At 42.5% G+C, this 27500-nt stretch overlaps 1 protein-coding gene across 1 annotated transcript in view; it reads left to right on the forward strand.

Moving 5' to 3' along the window:
* LOC308096281 (venom factor-like) overlaps nucleotides 1-27500 on the forward strand; it is a gene marked incomplete at its 5' end in the record, with an annotated part of 38495 nt that overhangs the window by 7493 nt on the left and 3502 nt on the right. The window contains 33 exons of the mRNA XM_080443665.1: nucleotides 2635-2800; nucleotides 3285-3357; nucleotides 4300-4382; nucleotides 5055-5142; nucleotides 5480-5609; nucleotides 6481-6595; nucleotides 9720-9835; nucleotides 11166-11318; nucleotides 12025-12240; nucleotides 12856-13056; nucleotides 13844-13999; nucleotides 14199-14328; nucleotides 14515-14583; nucleotides 14730-14993; nucleotides 15750-16017; nucleotides 17257-17342; nucleotides 18173-18312; nucleotides 18639-18848; nucleotides 19980-20046; nucleotides 20995-21078; nucleotides 21318-21521; nucleotides 21970-22045; nucleotides 22902-23061; nucleotides 23324-23440; nucleotides 23560-23713; nucleotides 24108-24271; nucleotides 24593-24745; nucleotides 25023-25082; nucleotides 25310-25400; nucleotides 25781-25832; nucleotides 26038-26125; nucleotides 26358-26447; nucleotides 27186-27291. Of these exons, the coding sequence (XP_080299791.1) occupies nucleotides 2635-2800; nucleotides 3285-3357; nucleotides 4300-4382; nucleotides 5055-5142; nucleotides 5480-5609; nucleotides 6481-6595; nucleotides 9720-9835; nucleotides 11166-11318; nucleotides 12025-12240; nucleotides 12856-13056; nucleotides 13844-13999; nucleotides 14199-14328; nucleotides 14515-14583; nucleotides 14730-14993; nucleotides 15750-16017; nucleotides 17257-17342; nucleotides 18173-18312; nucleotides 18639-18848; nucleotides 19980-20046; nucleotides 20995-21078; nucleotides 21318-21521; nucleotides 21970-22045; nucleotides 22902-23061; nucleotides 23324-23440; nucleotides 23560-23713; nucleotides 24108-24271; nucleotides 24593-24745; nucleotides 25023-25082; nucleotides 25310-25400; nucleotides 25781-25832; nucleotides 26038-26125; nucleotides 26358-26447; nucleotides 27186-27291 (4330 nt within the window). The remainder of the gene's footprint in view (nucleotides 1-2634; nucleotides 2801-3284; nucleotides 3358-4299; nucleotides 4383-5054; nucleotides 5143-5479; nucleotides 5610-6480; nucleotides 6596-9719; nucleotides 9836-11165; nucleotides 11319-12024; nucleotides 12241-12855; nucleotides 13057-13843; nucleotides 14000-14198; nucleotides 14329-14514; nucleotides 14584-14729; nucleotides 14994-15749; nucleotides 16018-17256; nucleotides 17343-18172; nucleotides 18313-18638; nucleotides 18849-19979; nucleotides 20047-20994; nucleotides 21079-21317; nucleotides 21522-21969; nucleotides 22046-22901; nucleotides 23062-23323; nucleotides 23441-23559; nucleotides 23714-24107; nucleotides 24272-24592; nucleotides 24746-25022; nucleotides 25083-25309; nucleotides 25401-25780; nucleotides 25833-26037; nucleotides 26126-26357; nucleotides 26448-27185; nucleotides 27292-27500) is intronic.

Raw genomic sequence — 27500 nt, forward strand, 5'->3', positions numbered from 1 at the left:
GGGGGGTTTAAGAGATGTTCAATGGTAGAGAATAAGACTCTGGCATTTTGCTTGTTGTCATTGATAATGCGTGAAAAATATGCCTGCCTTGCCAAGCGCAGTGCTTTGTTATAGGCCACTGTTGACTTCTTAAAGATCTCTAGGTGGACAGTGAGTTTGTTTTTTCTCCAAATTCGCTCAGCTTTACGACATTCTTTCTTGAGTGAGCGCATGTGCGTGTCGATCCAGGGTGTTACTCTAGAGTTAAGTTTCTTTTTAGTTTTCATAGGAGCCACTATGTCGAGAGCTGACTCTAATTTGAGATTAAAATGTTGAACCATATCATTCACTGAGGGAGCATCAAGTAGGGGGGGCACCTGCACACACGCCAGATGACGAGGAAACTCGTTTGCTGCAGATGAGCTAAAAAAACGTTTTTTTATAGTATATTCTGTATTGTTTTTCCCTAGATCAGAGACAGTCATATTAAAACACAATAAATAGTGGTCTGTTAGTTCGGGCTTATCAATAATACTGTCAACAGTGATATTCAAACCTTTAGTGATCACCAAGTCCAGGGTATGGCCATGTTTATGTGTTGGCCCAACAACATGTTGAATAAAGTCAAAGTTGTGCAGTAACTGTAGGAAACCCATAGCCACAACATCCGAAACAATGTCAACATGTAGATTAGCATCTCCAGTAATCAGAGTTCTGTCATAATTAGTGGAACAGATAGATAAAAGTTCTGATATTTCTGTTAGAAATAAGGCTTTGCTGCACTTTGGAGGTCGATACATACTAATCATAAGCACAGAGGATTGACTCTCCAATATGGTGGCCTGGTATTCAAATGATTTAAAACTGCAGAGGTTTGGCAGAGGTTTGAATTTTAAAGTGTCAGAAAAGATATTCGCCAGACCACCTCCTCTTTTTCCCTCACGTCCTGAGTGAATGAAACTGTACTTTGGTGGGCATGCTGCAGCTAGGGGCACCGCTCCATCAGATCCAAGCCAAGTTTCTGTTAAAAAGATAATATCTAGTTTCTCTTTACAGATGATATCATTTACAGAGGAAGACTTGTCATTAAGTGACCTGATGTGAAATAGGGCCAGGTTTAGCTTCAGACATTATCAGGTGCACGATACTGCCGAGCTCTGTCTGGATAAAAGGTAGCCACATACAGTATGTGCATGATTAAATTATTTTACTTTGAGTGGAAGCCTACAATGAGGAGCAAGAAAAACAATTATCAAAATTCATTTGAATCTTACATACAAAAGACTTGCCATGGTTTCTTTTCAATGTGCCAACATTGATACCTTCATTGCAAAGGATGCAAGTATTATGGTAGATCAAGTGTGCCAGCTAGCACTTGAACTACTTGACCCAGACAATGCCCTGCGTCTTTTCTTCCTGCCTGGCCGTTGGTCTTGCTCATCTTGCTCTAAAGAATAGATTATGTTTAAAGTTTTTATTAAATTATGATGTCACTCACAACATAGAATAGGATTGAAATCTGCAAGTGGCAACTTTCATCACAGTGAAAAAAACGTACAATTTCCAGTGGATATACCTCTTGCACGACTGTATAGCTCGGTTTTGCATTCCAAATGGTATCTTAGTTTGGGGTCATCTCAGTTTTTCCAGTCCTCATGTAGTCTTCTGATTAATGCTGCATCATCCACACTCTCAGAATAAGACAAAATCTGTGCATAGCCTTTTTGGGTGACTTTTGAGAGCTTTTGAATCTCAGTCTCAGGACCACCACAGATGAAGCACCTTAAGCCACAAGCTACAGAATCCTCTTCCATGTTGTCTACTAAAAGACAAGTGTCATGATTGTTTAACTAATGGTTGTTCAATGTAAGCAATAGGCTAGAGCAAATTGACATCTAAATTCACAGTAATCAAAAGTTTTGCCAGCAGAGGAAAATAAATGCCAAAAAGTAGATAAACTACCGTACCTTAAAATCGTCCAGAAATATTTTCCAGGATGCAACACTCCCGCTCCTTCCCCACATGCAGACAGTGTATCCCACTGAGCATGTGTACAGTAGGTGTACACTCTTATCAAGTGTTTAGCAATATTTTTATTTTATTTTTCAGAATAGAATCAATTCAACAACACCCCAATCCCCTACCATTGATTATACACTGATTATACACTAACAAGAACCAATATACCAATATTAGATGGCCAGGGAGACATTTTTACTCAAAAATAATGGTTGGAATGGATTCAGTACCCCTGAAAACCCCTAGTTAGACACCTCACAAGACCTTTATTTCTTTTCATATTTTTCACCCAAGCCCTCTGGGCTCCTTAACTTTGATTGGCTCTCCAGGATTTTCCACGAGGAGTTGGGTTTAAATAAATTGAGAGGTGATTCTAGACACCTATAAGAACACATTGGTGAAGAAAGCTATTGGTAGTACATTTTTTCACAGATGGTCCAAAAATTTTGCTAAAATTCCCTAGCTATACTTTAAGTACATTTTGATGCCAATACTTTTGTAATTTTACTCAAGTACATTTTGAATTCCGGACTTGTAAAAGAGTTTTTCTACATTGCAGTATTGATACTTTTACTTAAGTAAAACAATGTAGTCCTTTTTCCACCACTTCCCCTTATACTCTCAATCTCATTCCAGCTTCCGTCGGAACAGCTGGGTCGGGACGGCGACAAGAACAAGTATGTGCGCCTGAAGGTGGAGTTTGGTTTCTACCACGTGGAGGAGCGGGTCGTGATGGTGTCCTTTCACTCTGGCTACATCTTCATCCAAACAGACAAGCCCGTCTATAAGCCCGGAGATACCGGTGAGTGTTGTTGGAATGACACCAGATGGAAGAAACCAGGGTTCAATTAGCTTTTTTTGATGTCACCCCCCCATCCCTAAGTCACCCCCCGCCCCCCCCCCCCCCCCCCCACTGGTTTGATTAGATTTTTGTTTTTGCTGATCTACAAGCTCACAATGCATCGTGGTGGTGTGAGGTGTTGTGAGCTTGGATATTTTTTACTATTTTTACTAAATGTCCCCCCCCCCTGTTTTATTTGTACTTTATTCTTTACAAATTGAACCCTAGAAGAAACAGTAATAGTAAAGAGTTTTTACGAGTGTCATTCGAAAGTGAACGTCTCTTATCGCCATGCTGGCTTGTGGTGGACATTTTTGTCAAAATGTAATTTTTGCCATGGACATACAAATGAGCAGACTGACTGAATTTGTCCCTGTATGAACCATATAGTTATAGTATGCACACATTGATTACCCCTGGTCTCTCTGTTTGTGTCTCTCTCCAGTGCGATGCAGGGCGTTCGTATCAACACACACCTTCAAGGCCGACAACGGTACCATCACCATGGAGTTCAAGGTGTCTGATGATGAATTATACATTTTCAACTTGATCACAGATTGCTTTCAGTTCCCTTGTTCCTCGATTGGATAGAATATAACACTAAAGTCAAAGTGTGTGTGTGTGTGTGTGTGTGTGTGTGTGTGTGTGTGTGTGTGTGTGTGTGTGTGTGTGTGTGTGTGTGTGTGTGTGTGTGTCAGAATGCGGAAGGTGTGGTGATTAAACAGACCTACAGGAGCAGAGCCGTTGGAGGTGTCCTCGTTGAAACTCTCCTTCTCTCTGAGCTTGTGACGTAAGATGAATGCTAGCTTGACTCACAACAACACCTTCCAAATCTTTTCTCATTTATTCCAGTTCAGTGCCATTTACTCAGTGGTGTAAGTAACCATGTACATTTACTCCAGTACTGTACTTAAAGTACAATTTTGAGGTACTTTTACTTTACCGGAGTATTTCGAATTGTCTATCCTTTTACTTCTACTCCACTACATCTCAGAGGCAAATATTGTACTTTTACTCCACTACAATTCTTTGAAAACATTTGTTACGAGTTACTTTGCAGATATAAATTATTAAATTATAAAACATACATTAACCACTTTAGCCTTATTGTATACCTAGGCTATTTGAAAATAACAAATCTACAAGCTTGTGAGCTTGTAGATCTGCTATTTTCAAACATTTTAGTACTTTTACTTGTGGTACTTTAAGTACATTTAGATACCAATACTTTTGTAATTTTACTCAAGTAAATTTAGAATTCCAGACTTTTACTTGTAACAGAGTACTTATACATTGCAGTATCGACACTTTTACTTAAGTAGAACATTTGAGTACTTTTTCCACCACTGCATTTACTCACGATGGTGACAACACACCGCATTAACAAGTAACACTCTTACACTTACTTTCTACATGTAATTATTTGCACCATTTCTAACCTGATTGACTTTCTTTGGCAGTGAAGGAACATGGACTGTAATTGCTAAGTTTGACCACTGGCCACAGAACACCTTCACTTCCCAGTTTGAAGTGAAGAAATATGGTAGGCCAACTTGACATCCCAGCAGACTGGGGCCTCCATTTGTTTTTGAAAGTTGACATTTTGCATATGTATGTGTGTGTATGTGTACCTGAGTTTGTGTGCATTGATTAATATATATTTACCATGTCATCAGTTGGACAGTAATCATTGATGGTTCACCTTAAAGCAGTGGTTTTCAAACGTTTTTGTTAAGGCACACCAATGGGCAGGTCAGAATCTCAATGTACACCTGTATTCATAGGGAAAATAGCAGATATTCAAGCTCACAATGTGTCCCATTGTGAAGCGTTGTGAGCTAAGCTTGTAGATGTGCTATTATTGGTGTATTTGAACATTTGTGGGGAAAAAAATATGTAAAATTAAAAACATTATAATTATTCACTTAAGTTCAATGACATTTTAATGAATTATGCAAGTCTTTCATAGCTTTTCTAATCTTGAATCTTGAATGACTTTGGAGAAAATAAAAAATCTAAATCAAAAGTAAAACCTTTTACGGGAAAACGGTCTGTTTATGTTCAAGGTTCAAGGTTCATGGTTCAATGCTGTTAATAGACAATGAATAGTATTGATCAGGATCATTAATGTCTTTTAAAATACTGCATCGTGTGTGTGTGTGTGCGTGTGTGTGCGCGTGCATACATGCTTGCGTATGTGTGTTTCTTGTTTTAGTGCTCCCTGCCTTCAACATTACCTTGAGTCCCAAAACGTCCTACTTCAGCCTGGATGACACTGAATTGGAGGTGGAGATCCAAGCCAGGTCTGTCTCACACACACACACACACACACACACACACACACACACACACACACACACACACACACACACACACACACACACACACACACACACACACACACACACACACACACACACACACACACACACACACAGAGGAAATACATGACACCTTCATACTGTATGTGTTTCCGGTTCAAAAAACAAAATTTGCTGCTGAGCCAATCAAACGAAGCAATGGGAAACAGGAACTGGAACAGGAAACGGGTATGCCACCTTTCTCGAGCCCCAGGACCACATTTATGCACAGCCAATTGAGCCAGCGTTGAAGTCGGACAGTATTACCAGTGTGACTGAGGTGCTGTCTTGGTGCCGTGCGTTGCAGGTACCTGTATGGAGAGCCAGTGCAGGGAACAGCATACGTGGTGTTTGGAGTGCAGGTGAACAAGGAGATGAGAAGGCTGCCAGCTGTAAAGCGTGTCACTGATGTACGTAAGTCACTGCTGCATCCCACAGTTTACCCAGCCAGCACGCCCACGAGGGTCCCATGTGGTTTCAAGATGGGCTGAACTATATGGGCCCCAAGTGGGCAATGTCAGTGGGTCCCAGGTGGGTCCTAACTGGGTTTGCCCATGTGGGCTTTAACTGGGTTCTACCTGCTATAGCAGCTATGATGTACAGTATGTAAGTAACTGCTGCATTCCACAGTTTAGCAGCTATGATGACCTTTGTGACAACACACAACTAGGGGTGCAACAGTTAATAAACCTAATCGATTATTTAAAAACAAAAAACAAAGCATAGATAATAGAAATACCGAAACATTTTGGAATTTTTGCACAAGATCTTACGACAAAGTATAAAATTAGAAACAAATCTATTTCTTCACGTTGATGATCCAAAACACACGCTTCTCGAATATTCGCCTAAAAAGTAATCGATAGAATATTCGCTAACAAAGTGATTGATAATTGCAGCCCAATACACTGTTGAATGTGAATGCATTCCCTGCTATACGTTCTGCTATAATTACAATGAGTGATAACCCAATTATGTAAGCTTTGTTCGAATGAAACACAAAATAATCATATAGCCGATCTACATCGACACATTGTGAGCTTGTAGATCGGCTATTTGAACTATTTTAAAATGTTTTTCAAAATAGTAAAAAATGCCAAAAAGGTTTAGACATAAGGCAAGATAGGGCCCTTGGTCAGCTTCTTTTTTCCCTCTCCAAATCTGTTCGCCAATCTACAAGCTAGATTGGCTATTTTGGCCGAATGTTCGCCCCCTAGAATGGTGTACGGCTATTAGGGTTCTTGTGGTTAATGCACCTTTCTGATTGCATCTTGTCTGCAGCTGGATGGTGGAGTGGTCAAACTGAGCATTGACGAGCTCAAGGCAGCGTACCCAAACATCGGATCACTGGTGGGCAACTCCATCTACGTCAAGGCCTCTGTCCTCACTAAAACTGGTAAGAGCATTGAGATATGGGTGGGTTTAATGTCACTGCATGTGTAAATGTGGTAAAATAGAGCAGTGGTTCTCAAACTGGAGTTCAGGACCCTCAGGGTTTCTTGAGGGGGTTCCAAAAATAATTACGTGTCTGTAACTCTGAGAGTGTACACATGGAACCAAATGGATCCTTACGGGGTCCATTTGGTTACATTCGTACACTCCCAGAGTTATGGGGGTCCTTGAAATTGCAAAGTTTGAGAACCACTGAAATAAAATAATATTTACGAAATAAAATAATATTTACCTCACCAATGCAATACGATTGCATTGGTGAGGTACCAGTATAAAAAAACAACACTTATCTTACAAACACTTTATTCACCAGTCTAAAAGTAACATAAGAAATGTATTTGGCAATTCAGCGCAACCACAAGCAGGACAGCACACAGGCCCCTTTTTTGCCGCCTAATTTTGAACCAGTTCAGAGTGTTTCCACTGAAAATGAATTGGTTCAGAACCTTAAAAGTTGGTTCAGAACTGGAACCAAAAAATACTTGTTTTTTCTTGCCCTGAACTGGGTACCAAAGTGGGCGTGTCACTATTCTACAGGTTGGAAGATGCAGATTCTATATAAACAATGGCAAAAGCAAGCGAAAAATCATCATTAAAAAAGGGAAACTGTATCTGCCATTGTCGATTAAATTTCCCCTGTGAAATGGACAGTTCAACCGATCATATTCAACACATTGTTGGCCAGGCCTGGAATCGAACCTGGGGCAATGGACCCTTCGCTAAACCCCACCCCAAAAGCGATTGTCCAATGCCAGCTTAGCAACCGTTGTTAGCCTGGCATAGGTCTGGCAAGCTTTCGTCGCCTGCCATAGCTGTCAATGTTATTTCGCCCGCACACACACAATCATTTGCAACATAGCAAGAATAGGAATACCACGATAACGCAATGGTGACTATGAACCACGTACCCAAGTCCGTTGGAGGCTGCTTTTCCCAAGCTGAAATCTGCACTTAAACTGCAAGGCTGCATGGCTGTGTTGTTGAACACATACACAGCTTAACGTCAGGAAAGTTACACGACTCACTCGCCCAGGTGGTGTCAATAATAGGCTACTAATCACCGTAATCGTAACAAAATTCTGAATCACAGCGCTGCCTGTTTCGGATCCGCACGTTAAAGTATATTAATTCATTTGTTTGTTTATTTATTAACTGCTACTGCAGTCTTACCCTGCGGTACATGAAAACTCCTGTTACAGTCATGGATCAACTTCAACCTGGTGTTTGAACTTTCTCCATTTACGGTTCGTAGACTTCGTACATCTATATAAACGTTCAGATCAAATATAAAGTGCTTACCGCATGGCCACGGATGTTACAATTATGCACGGGACTCTCAAAAGTACCCGTATATTCTGTATTGTTCAATAAAAAGCATTTTAATCCGATCAGTGGCCATTTTCTCAGAGTGCAATACACCTACCAACCGATAGGGTCGCTCAGTTGAAAGCATATGGAGAAAATGGCCACCGATCAGATTAAAATGCTTTTTATTGAACATTACGGATGATACGGGTACTTCTGAGAGCCCGTACATAAATGTAACATCCGTGGCCATGGGATAAGCACTTTATATTTGAAATATGAACGTTTATGTAGATGTGCGGGCCATAAATGGAGAAAGTGCAAACACCAGGTTGAAGTTCATCCATGACTGTCGTGACAGTGTATCCATGGCTATTACTCCCTCTAACATTTCCCATGTTTTTAGTTTATTGAAATAATGTCATGTACATTTGTCCAGTGCATAGCCTACTGCAGGCCTTGTTGACTAGATTTAGAAGATATTTTGAAGCTCTTGATCCTGAAATGATCGATTATTTTTAAGGGGAAAAGCCATCATTTAACATGCAAGTCAATGGGTGAGAAGAGGAGCTTGCCAGGCGCTGCCAGGCCTGGGTGTGACTAACTTCGCACCACCAGTCACAGAGTGGAGTGGGTGGGGCTTAGTGAAGGGTCCATTGGGGACTCCTGCTCCACAGGCGGGCGCCTAAAACCGGTGCTTAAAACTGGTGGAAACGCAAGCTGGTTCGCAGCTGGTTCCATCAAAGCACCAAGGTTCCAAGAATCTAGAACGGAACCAGTTCTAGAACCAAAGTTGGAGGAAATGGGGCCACAGTGTACAACAAAAGACGACTGTTGAACAATCTTACATTCTGCGTAGACAACATGCCAATAAACATACATTGAGTGTGATATAAATGGTGAATATTTCTCATCAAACTATTCATATACCGTAAATTGTGCCTCATTCGTACAGGTTATCGCTTTTATTTGCAGTGACATTTTTAAATTGCGTCAGTAGAAGATTGTGGTTGGAATTGATAACACTTGGGAGGGGTGGGGCGGTCATGAAGTACTGTAAAATACTATCACAAGTAATACATTATCTCTAAACTGATTGGTCACTTCTTTTTTTGGGGGGGTTTCTGCCTTTATTTGACAGAATACAGTAGACTGACAGGAAATGGGGAGAGAGAGATGGGGAGTGACACGCGGCAAAGGTCGTCGGGAACGGGATTCAAACCCGTGACGCGCGTCACGCTGTCATTAGCAGCCTAGGTACTCGGACTACTACACCAGCTGTCCGGGCCTATTGGTTTCTAATTTAAGGCAATACTCATATTGCTCGGTGCTTGGACATTCCTGGCTGTAGTCAGACTGTCAAATTGTGTACACAGAGATGCATCAATATGCCCTTTAGCCCTGCGGACGAATAAACACCAGCACACTGTGTGGGATGCAGGAGAGAGAGAGCGAGAGCTCCCTTAGTGGTCTGGTGGTTCGGAAAGGTATTGCATGTGGTCCCTGACCATGCATTCAGTAACGTAGGAAAGTGAAGCTTTCTTTCTACTTCTTTTTCTTTTGGAGAAACAGACTAACGTTGGTATTTTTGTAATATGAGGGCAGTGTTTGAAAAATCAAGAAAAACTAATGTGTGGTATGTTTGTGTGAATAAAGCCTAACCAAGATTATTAAAAAATATATATATATACATGTCAAGAAATATTTGCCTATGTGACCCCGACCTGTGCTGAATATAAAGTTCTCTCTTTTCTCCTCTGTAGGCAGTGACCTGGTCGAGGGTCAGAAGACGGGTATCAAGATCGTACAGTCTCCTTATGTCCTATCCTTCAGAGGCACGTCAAAGTTCTTCAAGCCGGGCATGCCCTTTGACATCGCAGTAAGATCCTGCATAAATGGCATTCAGATCGTACTGTAAATGTAGGAAAACAGACCAGTAAATGTCTAGATTTCCGTGGAGATGTGGAAGAAAATAAACATGCTGCGCATAGGGCTGTCACGATAACAAATTTAAGCATTGAACATTGGAACATATGAATAGAAATGTAATTTCTGTTTGCCTTTTAGGCTTCGTATTCAAATATTGCACAGGGCAGATATGACAAATAACTTAAATATACAAAGATATAATTTTATATAAAAAAATAAAAGTTAAAATAGCGGAAATATCGGAAATAGCCGATATACAAGCTTACAACACGCCACAAAGTGACGTGCTGTAAGCTTATAGATCAGCTATATATATTTGAAAATGTATGATGATTTTTCAACACGGAAACGATTATGACGATTATGCAAAATAATATTTTCAAATAGCCAAAGTATATGTAGCCTAGTCTGAAGTGGTTAATGTATGTTTTACAAAGTAACTAGTAACTAAAGTTTTCAAATAATTGTAGTGGAGTAAAAAAGTCTGATATTTGCCTCTGAGATGTAACGGGTCCATTTGTTTCCATTTGTGCCCTCAGAGTTAAATTAACAATGATGATACTACAGTGTAGACTGGGCGTCCATTTGATAAACATTTTATGAAATGGGGGTCCTTGGCTTAATCCATATAAAAACTGGGGATCTTTCAAATTAAAATGATTAAGAATCACTGCTATGGCCGTAAAAATCTTCTCTTATGGGGGGGTCCCTGGCATATCTTTTCGGGGCCGGTGTTTTCCGCATGGTTTCAGGTTTCAAGCAGTGTTTGTGTGGCCACATGTGGAGGAGGACCATGGATACGTCACGGGAGAAGGAAAAAAACGTGTCCGCGTGATGCGGAAGTCTTCCGCGAGGAGACGTGAACAGTGGTCGAGCGTACACTTCATGTACACTCGCTCCATGCGCACTCGGAGAGCCCACTCGGCTCCTCCACTCGACTCCACTCGGCTCCTCCAAAAAGCAAATGACCAATTGGGACCAAACTATATCCGGGTCAAGCTGGAGTGACCGAGTGGGAGTGAGCGAGTGGTCGAGATTTGGGGTATTGGAATTCAGCTAAAAAGAGTCTCCTTTGTGTCTCCTACCGGAACCACTCCCTGGTCCGCTGGTCATCAAATTATTGGCTTAGGAATGCGACAAAAACTAAAAATATATATACGTTATATTGTATTAACATTCTCTACCATACAGATTGGACAAAATAACATTTTATTCACAAAATAAAATTACACAATAGAGTTTTATAGTAAGTAAAATCTCCTGATCTTCCTCATGTCCAGATGCAAGTGAGCAACCACGATGGTTCCCCGGCTCGTAATGTGGCGGTCAAACTGAGTCACCTGGACACACCCATTGTTGGCACCTCTGGCACCTCTGGCACCTTTAAAACCTCCATCAACATGCCCAAGGAGCTGAATTCTCACATCATCTCAGTCAGTACCGTCGCGCGCGCGTGTGTGTGTGTGTGTGTGTGTGTGTGTGTGTGTGTGTGTGTGTGTGTGTGTGTGTGTGTGTGTGTGTGTGTGTGTGTGTGTGTGTGTGTGTGTGTGTGTGTGTGTGTGTGTGTGTGTGTGTGCAAAAAACATGAATACATGGATTTTTGTCAATCAGTTCAGAGGAATTTCTTCTTAGATGCACATGTAGGACCAGGAAATGATTGAAATGGAACACTGCAGCACTTGTAGGTAAACAGGCTCTAAGAAAAATAAGACTGACATGAAATGTCATTTACAGCTTGGCTACCAATATAAAGAAAACAAGTGTGTCTATGTCTTTCTGTGTCCTTTTTGTGTGTCTGTATGTAGGCTATTTGTGTGCGTGGGTGTGTGCGTGGGTGGGGGGGGGGTTCAGACGATAGAAGCATGCGCAGTATCGTTTTAAATGCGGAAGTCTTGCAATCCCAGATTTGACCACCAGGCAACGGCAGCTTCACTGTTCTACTGCGGTTCTGGGGGCTTGGTTCAGAGTATGGGAAGCCATTGGCGACCCCTCATTGGCTGGCCTTTAGCCAATAGGGAGAAAATAACGAGAAAGTGACGACTAGTTTATTGTCAGCTCAATCTAAAAGGACACAGATGCTTTCCCGGTTTTCATGGGTTAACACAATCTTTTGTTTGTTTTGTTTGAATCTGCCTTTAGGCTGAGACCACAGAAGCACATCTGAAGCCGGAGCAACAGGCCAAGAATGTTTTCAACGTGCTTCATTTCCAGCCCTTCAGTGAGAGCAAGCAGAACTACCTGTACATCTCTGCAACGACTGAGACGTTGTCTGTAGGAGACACGCTGTCCTTGACAATGAGCATCAGCACTGGAGACAAGGCCGACAAGCAATATGTGACACGCCTCACCTACCTGGTGAGACATCCACGCCAGCGTTTTCCTCTTCCGTTTGTTCGCTTTACTTTTAATACTTGCTTGCTTTCAGAGTTTGAAATGAACAGCCAACAGCAATATGCTGGTGATATGACTGGTCGAGCTACTTTGCCAACTAGCCAGGCAGTCTTTTAAGCTAGGTATTTCTCCCTAAATACTGGCATTCAAGAAGTTGAATTCTGATTCCCTGAGCCACTGTGGCCAGTTCAGTCAGATAACTCACGAATAGATTCAACCAATATTATAGAACGAGTAGATTGAACCAATATTATAGAATGAGAATACAAGTGTGGATGTAATATTTTATCTTGGCGTTCAGGCTCTGCTATATTTTTCTCCCTGCTCAGCACAATTAGACAACCATCATTAACCATTAAGAGCAGGGAGATAGATATACAATAACAATACCTCCATGGGGAATAGAACCAATAGCACCAAAGTTTGAGTCTGTAAAAATGGACTGAATGTTTCTGTGCTTAGATCATTTGTACGTTTTGTCTGTAACAGGCTTCTCCTCGATTGGCTGCTGTGACTAATCTTTCTTCAAGCACGTGTGCACAAAATGATTACCTTAACGTGCCATGTCAATTTCATCAGGTACTCAACAGGGGAAAGATCATTGACATTAAGCGACTGGATGTCACTGGTCACATAATCACTAGCGTTGTGTTGGCGGTTACCGCGGAGATGATGCCCTCCTTCCGTTTGGTGGCATTCTACGTTATACCCTGGACAGGAAGAGCGGAGGTGGTCTCTGACTCCATCTGGGTGGATGTGGCCGATACCTGCGTAGGACGGGTGAGTCCAAAGGACCAGCATGGCACCTTGCTCGCTTTGTGGTTAGAGTGTAAATTAAATATCACTGGTTTGATAACTCCTAACCAGTGGTGGAAAAAGTAACCACATTTTTTACTTAAGTAAAAGTATCAGCAATGTAGAAATACTCTGTTACAAGTAAAAGTCCAGATTTCTTTTTTACTTGAGTTAGAATTCAAACCTATTGATACAGAAATGTACTTAAAGTACCAAAAGTAGAAAGTACTCATTATGCAGAATGTCCCATTTCACAATGTTTCAAATGTGTAAAAATATTTTGAAAATAGCAGATCTACAAGCTCACAATGCGTCGCATCGCAACACATTGTGAATGTGAGCTTGTAGATTGGCTATTTTAAAATGGCCTAAATGTATATAGGGCTGAAGTGGTTAATGTATGTTTTGTAATAATAATCAAAATCTACAAAGTAACTAGTAACTAAAGTTTTCAAATAATTATATAGTGGAGTAGAAGTAAAAGTACAGAGAATTGGACATACTCACAATTGCACTTAAGTACAGTACTTGAGTAAATGTACTTTGTTACTTTACACCACTGGGGGTGAGTCCAAAGAACCAGCTCGCTCAACCTCGCTCGCTTCGTGGTGAGAGTGTAAATGAGAAATGTCACTGGTTTGATAACTCCTAACCTTGGATCCCAGGCTTATGTTTTCTCAGAAAGCAAGCCCTCTCCAGTATAATACAATAGGTGATTTCCCATCAGGATAATTCAACATTTGTGGTATTGCTTCTATCCTTCTCTTCCTAGCTGAGCGTGGAGCCAGAAGACAGAGACAACAACCATTTCAGTCCTGGAAAAGGTCTCAACCTTAAAGTCAGAGGTGACCCAGGGGCAAAGGTCAACCTGGTGGCTGTGGACAACGCTGTGTACCTGCTGAGCAACCAGAGACTAACACAAAGGAAGGTGTGTGTGCTGTTCTTGTGTGTCTTTTATGGGGGTTCTCCCTTGCACAAAATATTTTCAGATGGGGGTCCGTGGCCAAATACATACCAATTTGGGGGTCCTTGACATGAAGACGTTTGAGAACTACTGGGTTATAGTACCATGCGAGGTCGCAGCTCTTCCGTCTCAGTTTAACCTTAGTTTAGTTTTCTCCCAACAGATGTGGAATGTGGTGGAGAAGGGCGACATCGGCTGCACCCGGGGAGGAGGCAGAGACAGCATGCGGGTGTTCACAGACGCTGGGCTTCTGTTCTCCTCCAGTTCTGGGGTCAAAACCGAACCCAGGAAAGGTGTGTGTGTGCGTGTGTGTGTGTGTGTGTGTGGGCCCCTCGCTTCAGTTGTAGGCTGAAACATCCACTGGCTATGCCAACAGACCTGCATAAGTTATCATTTATTACCACGTGTCCTCTCCTCTCCTCTCCTCTCCTCTCCTCTCCTCTCCTCTCCTCTCCTCTCCTCTCCTCTCCTCTCCTCAGATCTGCAGTGCCAAGTTAGTGCAAGAAGGAGACGATCCGCTGAGCTGTTAGAACGTAGAACTGCTCTGGGTGAGTGTCAGCCTGCATGGCACAAATGAACAATAATGAAATGACACAATAAATCCTCCTTGACCAATGACTCTGTAGCACCCCCTTCCACACACCCTCCTTTGTTCATGGCCCCTCTCTCTCTCTCTCTCTCTCTCTCTCTCCAGAGGAGTACTACAAGGAGAAGTTGCTCCGTGGTTGCTGTAAGGACGGCCTGAGGGAGATCCCCATGCCGTACTCCTGCACACGCCGCTCCCTCTACATCACCGAGGGCTGGGAGTGCATGCGGGCCTTCCGCTACTGCTGCGCCCAGTACCGCCAGCAGGACTTTGACAGCAGGCCGCCCACCCCTGAGCCCCCCCTGACCCGCACGTATGATTCAGTACGAACACCACAACGAGGGCGAATGCCTGACCACCCACAACGCCGTAGTAAGTACTAAATTAACAATGTAATCGCTGAAAAGCTACAAGTATGGAACCTCTAAATAAATAAATATCATGAGAGGGAGCTCCCCTCTTTATACAGAATGACAGTTTGAAAGCTGGGATGGAGAAGGTGGGAGGGGGGTCTTAATCACATAACACACACAACACACATTATATTACCATTTTATAAATATATGTAAAATGTGTACACTTAAGAGTGCTTCAAATGAATTAGGTTAACAGGTCAACATTAAACCTAGTATCTGTCTAAACAATATGCCATCTAAATACAATTCTTAACATTTGTGGTCAAATATAGAATATTAATTTCATATATACCTACACCTATACTTTTTACCAAGTTGCAAAACCTGGTCTACAACTACACTCGCTAGTCCTGACTTTCTTTGCTAGTCCTGACTTTTGCGTGACTTTTTCCTCATTGGCTGGTCCCTCAGCCAATGAGGGCTCAATGTCCTCTCAGAAAATGGGATCTAAAGACGACCCACAGTACTGTGTTCGGCTACTGTATGGAACTCTATGGTAAGTGGCGCTGTTGTTCAATGTCCTCTCAGAATATGGGATCTAAAAACGTTGCTTTAGTGAGAGAAACCTGGTATAATATGACTGGGTCATATCTTTTTTTCTTTTTGTTTTGCACCATTGGTGTGTAAGGGAAGGAACAGAACTTCTTACAGCAGCTTATATGCTACAGAGGTATTCATCAGAACCTGAATGCGTTTGTTCCTGTCCTCACAGTCTTGCAGCAGAACGTACGTCAACGACCTGCGGGGGTGGGGAGAGAACCCCTCCTTGGGAGTGGTTTGGGAGGTTTCGAAGGAGCCAGAGGTTTCGGAGGTTACGGAGTAGCTTCAGCTGCCATAGAAGAGGTGGGGGAGGAGGAGGAGGAGGAGGAGGAGGATGAAGAGTACCTGGATGAGACGTCTGTGTATCTGCGCTCCAAGTTCTATGAGTCGTGGCTGTGGTGGGATGTGAGCCTACCCAGCAGAGCAGACGGCAGAGACGGGTAAAAAAAAAAAAAAAAAAAAAAAAACTTCACACCTTTACCCCCCCAAAACACAACAAAGCATTTCAATTCACACATTTATTACTCATAATCAGTGGTGGAAAAAATACTCACAATATTTGGATCAGAGATGTAGTGGAGTAGAGGTAAAAGTATTGGAAATTGGAAATAGTCAAGTAAAGTACAAATACCTCAAAATTGTACTTAAGTACAGTACTTAAGTAAATGTTCTTAGTTACTGTCCACCACTGCTCATAATGCATCAGTGCATCGAGCTTGAATTTGTAGGTTGTTTTCAAGCAGCCAGCACTAAAGCCACCAGACTTTGTCGCACAAAATGGGGTAAAATGCTGAAAATAGCCAACTTTTCGCCCTGAGGGAGAGTGCAAGTATCAGAGCAATAATGCGTTAACACCTGATGTACTGTAACTATGAGTCACTGGATGGGACTCCTGGGATTTCCACAGCTCTTTTTGTAATGCAAATATTTGGCATTGGGAATTTTCTGCGTTGCATCATCATGGCATATTGGACTGCATGTTATCAGCCTTGTACTCTCTGTTTCCCCAAATGTTACCAAACTGGATTTATTTCTCTCTCTATCTCTCTCTCTCTCTCTCTCTCTCTCTCTCTCTCTCTCTCTCTCTCTCTCTCTCTCTCTCTCTCTCTCTCTCTCTCTCTCTCTCTCTCTCTCTCTCTCTCTCTCTCTCTCTCCCTCTCCATCACAAAGGCTGAGCCACAATCACTGTTTACCCTCAAGCTAATATATCACAAGCTGTGCCCTGAGACTACCACAATTTGGCTGGGATGGGGGAGGGCAAAATATATTAAATTCAAAGATTTGCATAAAATGTTCCTCTTTTTCAAAAATAGCAGATCTACAAGCTCATAGCACGTCACTTTGTGCCGCGCTATGAGCTTGTTTCTATTTTTGAAAAAGAAGAAATCTAAAATGACACCGATGCTTTCCCGGTCAAATGGATTAAATGGAAACTTAAGTAAGGTTAGCACAGAAGAATTGTGGACTTAACGCGTGGCTTTTGGCAACACCGTTTATTATACAAATAATGCTTTTTGCACTTTTGTACTCAACACTCAAAGCACGCACAAAAGTAAACTCCCCATTTCATTTCATTCACACATTTTGTCAGTCTTCTCAAGGCACTGTTTTTTGTTTCGTTTTTGCACGCGGCACACTGCCAAACAATGTATTCTAGTAATTGTGCATTTACTCAACAGGTTAGCATCTGCCCTTGTAAAGTCCATCTTACCTGACAGCATCACAGAATGGGGCATTATGGCCATCAGCGCATCCCCTGATAAAGGTAGGGAGGGACAATGTGTGTGTTTTGTCATTTATCTATCCTTATCTTTATGCTAACCCAGGGGTTCCCACATTTTTCCATTAGGTCTGTCACAATTCTTACATAATCGTCTAATCGCAATTATTTGAGATAATCGCAATAATCTTTTGCATAATCGTCATAATCATTTGTCAATCATGTTAAAAATCTTCATATAGTTTAAAAAAAATCAAAATGAGTGGAAATACCAGATCTACAAGCTCAAAACGCAACGCGCTTTTTGAGCTTGTAGATCGGCTATTTCCACTATTAATGTTTATTTAGTAATTAATTATGTGTTATTTGTCATATCTGCCCTGTACAACTTTTGTTTACGAAGCCTAAAAGCCTAAAACTGAAATGTAATTTCGATTCATAATGTTCCAATAATGTTCAACAGAAGCGCAATTTAATCGTTTAATCGCAATTATTTGAGTGACAATTAATCGTCGAGTAAAATGTCATAATCGTGACAGCCCTACCGAGGACCCAAATAGCCATAGCTCGCCTGGCTGTGGTCCCCCTAAGCTCAGATGAGTGCTATTTTCAAAAACATTTGAACAATTTTGAGATATTTTGGCAATAATGACATGGACAATATAGTCTGTCTGTATGTGTGTATTTTTTTTTAAATTTTGCTCTCCTTTCCAATTGGTCTCCAATGGGGGCCGTGGCCTGAATTTGAAAACCTGTGTGCTACTAACCCAGTCTTTTTTTTTACTCTTATTCAACAACTTTCTTCAGTTTCCAGATTGTCATCCACTGAACCGTCAGAGCACATACAACATGCTGATCCATTTCTCATTCTGTAGGATTCTGTGTTGCTGAGCCTTACAACGTGAAAACATTCAAGCGTCTATTTGTGGACCTGAAGCTTCCGTATTCAGTGGCGAGGAATGAGCAAATTGAGATCAAGGCCGTGCTCCACAACTATGCCGATGTGGAGCTGCACGTAAGACCACTTCAAAACCTAATGGACACTCTGTCCTCATTCAGCCAGTGGTGGAAGAAGTACTCAGATATTTTACTTATGTAGCAATACCACAATATAAAAATACCCTGTTACAAGTAAAAGGCCTGTGCTCAAAATGTTACTTGAGTAAAAGTACAAAAGTATTGGCATCAAAATATACTAAAAGTACCAAAAGTAAAAGTACAAAAAGTACAAAAATAGCCGATCTACAAGCTCACAACGTATCGCGATGCGTACTTAGTTACTTCATGGTGTTGGGTGGTGTTTGTGTCTTATCTCCCCGCTCTACTCTACGCCCCTCCCAGGTGAGGGTGATGCTGATGAAGACGGAGGGCATGTGTAGCCTCGCCTTCAACGAGCGACACACGCAGGAAGTGGACGTGCCCGCCCGCTCTTCCTTGGTGGTGCCTTACACCGTGGTACCGCACGTGGTGGGGAAGCTTCCTGTGGAGGTGATGGTGTTGGTCAGGGACATGATGGGAGGAGATCGCGTACAGAAACTTCTGCGAGTGGTGGTGAGTCGCCCAGTGCCAATTGCCTAAGCATGTAATCCTGGGCGCTACGTTCCCTCTGCCAGCCTGGGGAGAGCACCAAACTGAGCTCATGCCTCCTTCAATGCATGAGGAGTGAGCAGGACGCTTCTTATCACCTGACAGGGGGAGGTTCCCTGGTTAGATGTAGCGTGTGGAAGGAACACGTTATTCCAACCAGTTCCTTTCCCCTCCATCAGGCGCCCCGGCTGACCAGGGGGAGGCAGTATAGAGACCAGGATTACGGCATGTTTTTTGTGAGGGTACCTATAGGGGACACAGGCAAACTCCACAGTACCAGGTTTTGAATGCGGGTCCCTGGCTGTGAGTTCTGACATTTCTAATGCTGAGCTAATCCAGAAAGCCCATTTGGGTAGAAGATTATATTGTGCTTTTGAGTTTAATCTAGTACCACTTGCTAACCAGTCGTAGTCCTACAGGATGTTTGGCCTGCCACATCCGACTGTGAGAATCAAGGACTTTATAATTATTATTTTTGACCAGACCCCCCCCAAGCGGGGGGTGTGGGGGCATTCCCCCAGAAACCTTTGAGAGTAGATGTAATTTCCTGTGTTCTGGTGAACTTTTATCAGGCTTTCTTTACTAGTATTGGGAAATGATGGGTACATTTTGAAATGTCTTCCATTAAAAAGCTAAAAGTAGGCCTACAGAAATTGAATTGATGAGTGATCAATTAAAGACCCATCTTTAATTAATTAAAGATCCCTCCCCCAGAAACATTTTTAAGATGTAATATAATTGTAATTGTAGATGTAATTTTGTTCTGAAATGTTGGGAGTTTGATACCAAATCAAGGAGAAATCACAATCAAGGAGTCCTCAAGGAGATGTGGTTGACATCAAGGAGACTCCTGCTGAATCAAGGAGGGTTGGCAACCCTGTGTAGTACATTTCTCAAACGGATTTAATGGAATATAAGGTAGAAATTGCCACTAATAAATGATGGCCAACTTTTACTGTAACCAGTAGGGTTTTCTGCTCAAGATACAACTTCAAGAGGTAACAAGTTCTTATTCAAATGCACAAAAAAAACTGTTTTTTTTTAATTATCCCCCACTCCACTCACACAAATGTTTTGGCCTAATTTCCTCAACAGGTGGAGGGAGTTCAAAAGACTAAAGTTCAGAGCTTTGTGTTGAACCCGTCTGCTGCAGGGCTGCTTGGTAAGCACCAGTGGTGGAAGAAGTACTCACATGTTTTACTTAAGTAAAAGTATCAATACTGCAATGTAGAAATACTCCAGTTACAAGTAAAAGTCCGGAATTCAAAATGTACTTGAGTATTGGCATCAAAATGTACTTAAAGTACCAAAAGTAAAAGTACTCATTATACAGAATGTCCCATTCCAAATGTATAATAATCTTTTTAAAATAGCAGATCTACAAGCAGATGTGTCGCATCGCGAGCTTGTAGATCGGCTATTTTCAAATGGCCGAAATGTATAGGGCTGAAGTTGTTAATGTATGTTTTGTAATAATAATCAAAATCTACAAAGTAACTACTAAGTTTTCAAATAATTATAGTGGAGTAAAAGTACAATATTTGCCTCTGAGATGTAGTGGAGTAGAAGTAAAAGTATTGGAAATTGGAAATACTCAAGTAAAGTACAAATACCTCAAAATTGTACTTAAGTACAGTACTTGAGTACATGTACTTAGTTACTTACTGGTAAGCACAATGTACAGATGTGCTGTTCTCTTGTCGGTGCTCTATGGAGAGAACGAAGGAGGCAGTCGATTTTACACTGTAAAATCTTGAGTGTTAATTTAACAATAAGACTCTACAAATGTAACCCAATGGTCCCGTAGTTATAAATGTGTAAGTTAAGTTAGTATTTTACTGAGTATATTGACTAAAACCTTCTAAATCCTCATTAACATTTGACTGCAAGAGGCTAAATCTGCCATATTCTTTATAGATATGGTTCTAAATAGGGTCTAAAACAACTCATTTTACTCCTTTATTTATTTAAATGAATACAAAGATGTCAAGTCTTTCTGGCTGGTCTCTATAACTACCTGAGGGCAACTTAACAGAACATTTCCATTCCCATAATGCTACGATTCCACATATCACTGTCTCTTTTATCCCTGTGTTTTTATGTACTGTAGGCAAGCAAGTGGTTCATATTGACAAGGTGGAGCTGAATTCAGTCGTGCCCCACTCTAAACCTGAGACATTCATCAATATCAGAGGTCTGTAAAAACTCCTCTCCTCTCCTCTCCTCTCCTCTCCTCTCCTCTCCTCTCCTCTCCTCTCCTCTCCTCTCCTCTCCTCTCCTCTCCTCTCCTCTCTTCTCTTCTCTTCTCTTCTCTTCTCTTCTCTTCTCTTCTCTTCTCTTCTCTTCTCCTCTCCTCTCCTCTCCTCTCCTCTCATCCTCCTGTTCCATATTGTTTCTCACCCGTCGCTCCCTCTCCTCTCCTCTCCTCCCCAGGCAACGTGTTGGCAGACAGCATTGACAACTCCATCAGTGGCGACTCTCTCGGCAGGTTGATCCGGATGCCCGGCGGCTGTGTGGAGCAGAACCTGGCCACCATCACCCTGCCCCTCATAGCCACCCTGTATCTGGACCGGAAGAACGACTGGGACAGTGTCGGGGTGCAGCGCAGGGACGAGGCCCTCAAATACATCAGTAGAGGTGAGGGAGGGAATGGAGCGACTGGAGCGGGAATGAATTAATGGGTGTATGGCAGTGGTTCTCAACCAGTGGTCCGGGGACCACCAGTGGTCCTTGAGGGGGTTCCAGGGGGTCCCCAGCCAAATTAATAGTTAGGAACCAAATTGACACTTATGTGTCTGTAACTCTGAGAGTGTACAAATGGAACCAAATGGACCCGCCATTTGTACACTCTCAGAGTTAAATGAACACTAATGATGATGATACAGTGTAGGTTGGGACCCCCAATAAATGAAAGTGGTTGAGTCCCTGGCATACCTTTTCAAATGGGGGTCCGTGGACTAATATGTGTAAATTTGGGGGTCCTTGACGCGAAAAAGGTTGAAAACCACTGGTGTATGGGATGCAGGATGTGTTTAGAATTAGGTTATTTTGTTCAACCAAATATCCATGTTGTCTTTATCCCCAGGCTATGAGAATCAACTGGCGTACCGTAAAAGTGATGGCTCTTACCCCCCTTACAGGAAGCAAGGCGCCAGTACATGGTAATGTCACAACATTCCATTTTACATTACGTTACATTACATTGTAGGTAATCCCACTCAACAGCAAGATGCTCATCTTGCAGTCATACAGACACCAAATGCACTGGGATTCTGGAGTTAGAGCTCTGAGATTATTCCGCTGTATAAGTAGAAAGTGTTTTTGAGTGGTCGGTGCACTTTGCATATCATGTCCAGATGCACATGCACAGAGTAAGCGCCTCCCCTCAATGCTTGCCGCCTGGGGGCGTGTCGCTCCAACACTTTGCACAGGAATGTTACACTGATGAGCGACGTTCCTCTCCAAAAGTTGAGCTATTTTTACTTGAGCCACCCAGGGCGCTGGACACCCAGGGCGCTGGACACCCAGGGCGCTGAAAAGCATTGAAGTGCGGTGCTGGAAAGAGGAGTTCTCTTAGCACGTCATTATCATAGAAGTGCATGGCAGAAAAGTGCTGGCAGGTCAAAAAACTCTTTCTGTGGACATTGATCATGGCCCCGTAGAGGTTATTTTAGGTGAAATGCAGGAGAAATGTTTGAATGATTCAATACAATAACTTTGGTGTCCCTATTTGTGGCACATTTTTGAAAAATGTCAAACGTTTCAGAATCCTTAGATTTTTCCTAAATAGCAGGAAATAACAGATCAACAACACTGCAATGTGTTGTGAGCTTACAAATGGGCTATTTTTGCTACTTGTCGTACAACAAAGTATCTATAGGGCTTAAGCTCTATCTAACCTATGATCTAGGACTTCAATTCAAGCCAGTAAATACCAAAACAACAATATATTAACATATAATGGATGATATGAAATGAATAAGTGAATCATGGATGGAATTTAAAAAACGGTTTCAGGATCACTGCCTACGTGGTGAAGGTGTTCTCCATGGCTTATTCTGTCGTTGGTGTGGACGAACAGCAGGTGTGTGACGCTCTGCTCTACCTGCTCCAGCACAAGCAGCAGCCTGTGGGGAGCTTCAAAGAGGACAACCCTGTGTACACTACCACCATGACAGTGAGAGAGAGAGACACACACACACACACACACACACACACACACACACACACACACACACACACACACACACACACACACACACACACACACACACACACACACACACACACACACACACACACACACACACACACACACACACACACACACCAAGGGACCCCTGGCGGTCCCCGGACCCCACTTTGAGAACCACTGGTATAGTCAATTAGGTTTTTTTCTCCAGTAATTGTGAAAACCTCTCTGGTCGGTGTGTTTCCAGGGTGGTCTTCGAGGAACAGAGGCAGAGACCACTCTGACGGCCTTCGTCCTCATAGCGCTGGCCGAGGCCCGGGGGTCCGGCATCCAGTGCAGCGGAAACACTGGAGTAAACGTGGAGGTAATGAAGAGAACCTGGTTGACACTGCAAAGCAAAGCAACCATTTCTTGTCTGTAAAGTCTCTATACCAATATTATGTCATTAGTGATGATGATGATGAGCATATCTACTCCACCTAGGAATCCACCCTGAAGACAGCCAGGTACCTGAAGAGAAAACTGACCTCACTGACGAGACCTTACAGCGTAGCCATCGCATCCTACGCCTTGTCTATGTTTAGAGAGCAACTAGACTTTGACCCCAAGGATGCGCTCCTTAGAGCTGCAAATCATGGTACACATCTACGCACACACACTCACGCACGCACTAGGGATGGGACGATAATCGGTATTATCGTTTATCGTGGTAAAAAACGCTCACAATAATTTGTATTTATCGTGAAATTCATTAGGATGAATTAGCTTTTGTTGACCTGCAAATTCAGTACCACTCTGACACTTGATAAAACGGACCTGTAAAGAGTGCATTTGGTACGCTCTTGGCTTTGGTTTCACTCTACACAAAGCGATTTGCCTAAAATAGCAGATCTACAAGCTCACAACGCGTTGGCTGTTAATAGCAATCATTTTTGTCACAATAATCGTGACACGTAATTTTCAGATCGTCACGACCCTAGTACGCACACGCACGCCTTACCACCTTACTCCTATCTCCCTTTGTGCTCCAGACCACAGCCACTGGCCTGACAGTGAGAACAGGTGGTTTACGCTGGAGGCCACAGGATATGCCCTGCTGGCTCTGGTGAAGAACGGCCATATGGAAGAGGCAGCTGCAGCCTTCAACTGGCTCAACGATAAACGTGGCTTCGGAGGAAGCTACGGTCCCACACAGGTACCGCACAACACAATAGAGTCTGCAAGAGAACAGTGTTATTCCCAAAAAAATGCAATGTATGCTTTTAATTGAGTTTCATCACTCAAATGTAGTAGTTCTGGGGCTGTTCTTACCAAGCGGGCCGAGTGGTCCGCCTCGCTGGGGGGCGAGCGTTCCAGGCCAAGTTGGGCGAGTGGTCCCACTGGCCACGCTTGGGGCGAGTGGTCCGCGAAGAAAATGGGGGAGAGTGTGTTTTGGGGTTCCAGTTACCTCCCAGCTGATGGGTAGTACGTGACATGCATTGTCTACTCTATGTCTCTTCCTCTACGTCTTCCTCAGTCCACCATGGTGGTGCTCCAGGCGCTTTCAGAGTACATGGTCAACAAACCCTCTCAGGACATCAGCCTGCAGGTGGCCCTCAGGGTCCCTGGACGCAGGGAAGTGCGCTACGACTTTGATCTAGAGAGCTCTTATGTGGCGCGCTCCTCCAAGGTACTGGTATTCCCATTAAAAAATGATGTCCCAATGACTCACACTTATAGTATAAGAATGTTTCAGCTATTTAGCTAGTGCTTGTATTTGTATTTGTGACCTACGATGGAGGAACAGGGGTAGGGATTCTGACAGTGGTTGATTGATACGTGTGAATAACAATTCCTTTGTCTCATCTGTGTGTGTTCTAAGGTGATTTTTTTTGTTTCTATTTGAAGAATAGAAATTTACATCCATGTGTTTTGCCTATTTTTCCTCCTTACATTGTTCTTACTAGGTGCCTCTTGGCGATAACCTTGAGATAGAGGCTCGAGGAAATGGACAGGGAATACTTGAGGTATGAGCTTTTCTTTTTATATAGTTACCACTGCTGTCACTGGAAAAACTACATTGTAACTCCAACCTCCAACTCCATCAACTGTAGAATCACTTCAGAAACACTGAATCGCTTCAGTGATTCTGTGCATCTACATTTTGTTTCATAATGATTATACTAATCACGTTTTCTTGGTTAACTTCCCATTCTTTTGCATCTGTGGATATTTCCTGACAACATGGCAACAGGTAGTGACCTACTACAACCAGGTGCATGATGTGGACGAGAATAGCGCCTGCAAAGACTTTGAACTGAGTGTTGCCATTGAAGAATCCAGCCGTAAGAATACAGCTCCCACATTTGCAATGCATGGCAACCTTTAAAGCTGCAATCCTGAAATAAAGTGAAATAAAACGTTATTTTGACCAGTCTGTATGGTAGAGTATGTCAATACAATATAACTAATACAACTGTGGTGGTTGTAGTTGGTCTACCTGCTCTTCTATTGAGAAATGTATATCTGTATTAGCTCAGCAGTAGAAGTGCCGGCGCTTACGCTGTTTGAATCTCGGAGTTGGACGTAAAAGTTAGGTATTGCGGCTTTAAACGCTGTGGACAATGTACAATGTACACATGAATGTGCATTCAAGTTGCCAGAAGAAGTTACCTTACCTTGGAAGATGAAGCAATGCTTTGCTGTTTCTATCCCATCTTTATAGAGAAACGTCCTGCAGATATTGTGAAATCCTACGAGATCACCATCCGTGTGAGGTGAATAGTTGTCTGTGTTTTGTTTTGTCAGCTCCATCTAAAAAAGAGATTTACATGAATGCATACGCTTCTTTCTGTACACATACACTCACACAGTAAACACTACTATTTTTCTACTGTTCTACTACTACTGCTGTTGCACAGAGCAGTTGCATTTGAATAGTTTCAGGTTAAGCATCTTTGCATTTATTTCTCTCTGCCACAGAGCGTTAGCACCAAGAGATGTCAGAATGGTGGTTCTGGATATCAGTCTGCCTACTGGATTCACACCAGAAAATTCGGACCTGGAGATGGTAAAAAACGTACACTACTGCCTCCTATGGCTGTAATGGTTCTTTATGCCCACTAGATGGCTTATGGTGTACATTATGACTACAATATGAAACCGTGTGTGTGTGTGTGTGTGTGTGTGTGTGTGTGTGTGTGTGTGTGTGTGTGTGTGTGTGTGTGTGTGTGTGTGTGTGTGTGTGTGTGTGTGTGTGTGTGTGTGTGTGTGTGTGTGTGCGTGTGCGTGTGTCAAATCAGCTGACCAACTCAGTGGATCGCTACATCAGTAACTTCCAGGTTGTGGACAACCTGAGTGACAGAGGCTCCCTCATCATCCATCTCTTCAAGGTGATAAACTCCCACAGGCTGCCATGGCAACCACTGAGGCCAAATGCCTAATGTATCTAGCTTCAAGAGCGAGAGACATAGATACCTGAAGTTTAGCTTCATTTTTCAAGTATGTATAGCATGCATTAACCACTTTCAACCTGGTGCTCCTATTTTGGGCATGTCATTATAGGCCAACATTATGCGCTTGTTATGAGCTTGTAGATCTGCTATTTTCGCCACACAAAATTCATATGACTAAGTATCTTAACTCTACCACCGCACTCTGACAACTCAGCGTTATCCAAAAAAAAAAAAACCATTCAACAAATCAAACCCCCAAATCAAGTTCATATTTTTCCATATGCCTCATATTGACAAGATGAAAAACGTTTCGGATATCCAGCCTTCACTGCAGTGAAGGCTGGATAGCCGAAACGTTTGTAATCTTGCCAATATGAGTCATATGGAACAATATGACTAAGTATCAAACAGGGCTTAAGTCATTCATATTTTGGTGTGCGAATGTTAATTAAATGCACATTTATTGGGATACGTCGTTGATCCCAGAGGGCAAATGTAGTGTTTTTGCTGAGCAGTCTGAGCACACAGAACCAGGCACATATCCTTTCCTGGAGTTAGAGAGAGTATATTTCCAAAATGTAGATGGTCTCAGTAACAATTTCTCCACCCATATCACAAAACTGTGCCGAGTCTGAGCTGGTGTTTGCTTTGCATGTACCTACTGTACTCTCTCAGGTGTCTCACAGAGAGCCAGAGATCCTGACCTTTAGGCTGCAGCAGAACTTTAAGGTCGGCCTCCTCCAGCCCTCCTCAGTCACCGTCTATGAGTATTATAACCCGGGTGAGTTTCATTCAAAAAGCAACATACATACAAACATACATACGGTACCCAGACCTTTTCCATGCAAAACCAAGGTTGATGACAGAATAATTCGTTTTTTGACCACTTGAACCCCAAGATCCCTATTTTGGGGGAACATTCGCTGAAAATGGCAACCTCATGGAGCTTGTAGATCTGCTATTTTCGGTGAAGATAGTTTAGAGCAAAAA

This window comes from Gymnoscopelus braueri, assembly GCF_963280865.1.
Source record: "Gymnoscopelus braueri genome assembly, chromosome: 2".
In the NCBI taxonomy this organism is placed as follows: domain Eukaryota; kingdom Metazoa; phylum Chordata; class Actinopteri; order Myctophiformes; family Myctophidae; genus Gymnoscopelus; species Gymnoscopelus braueri.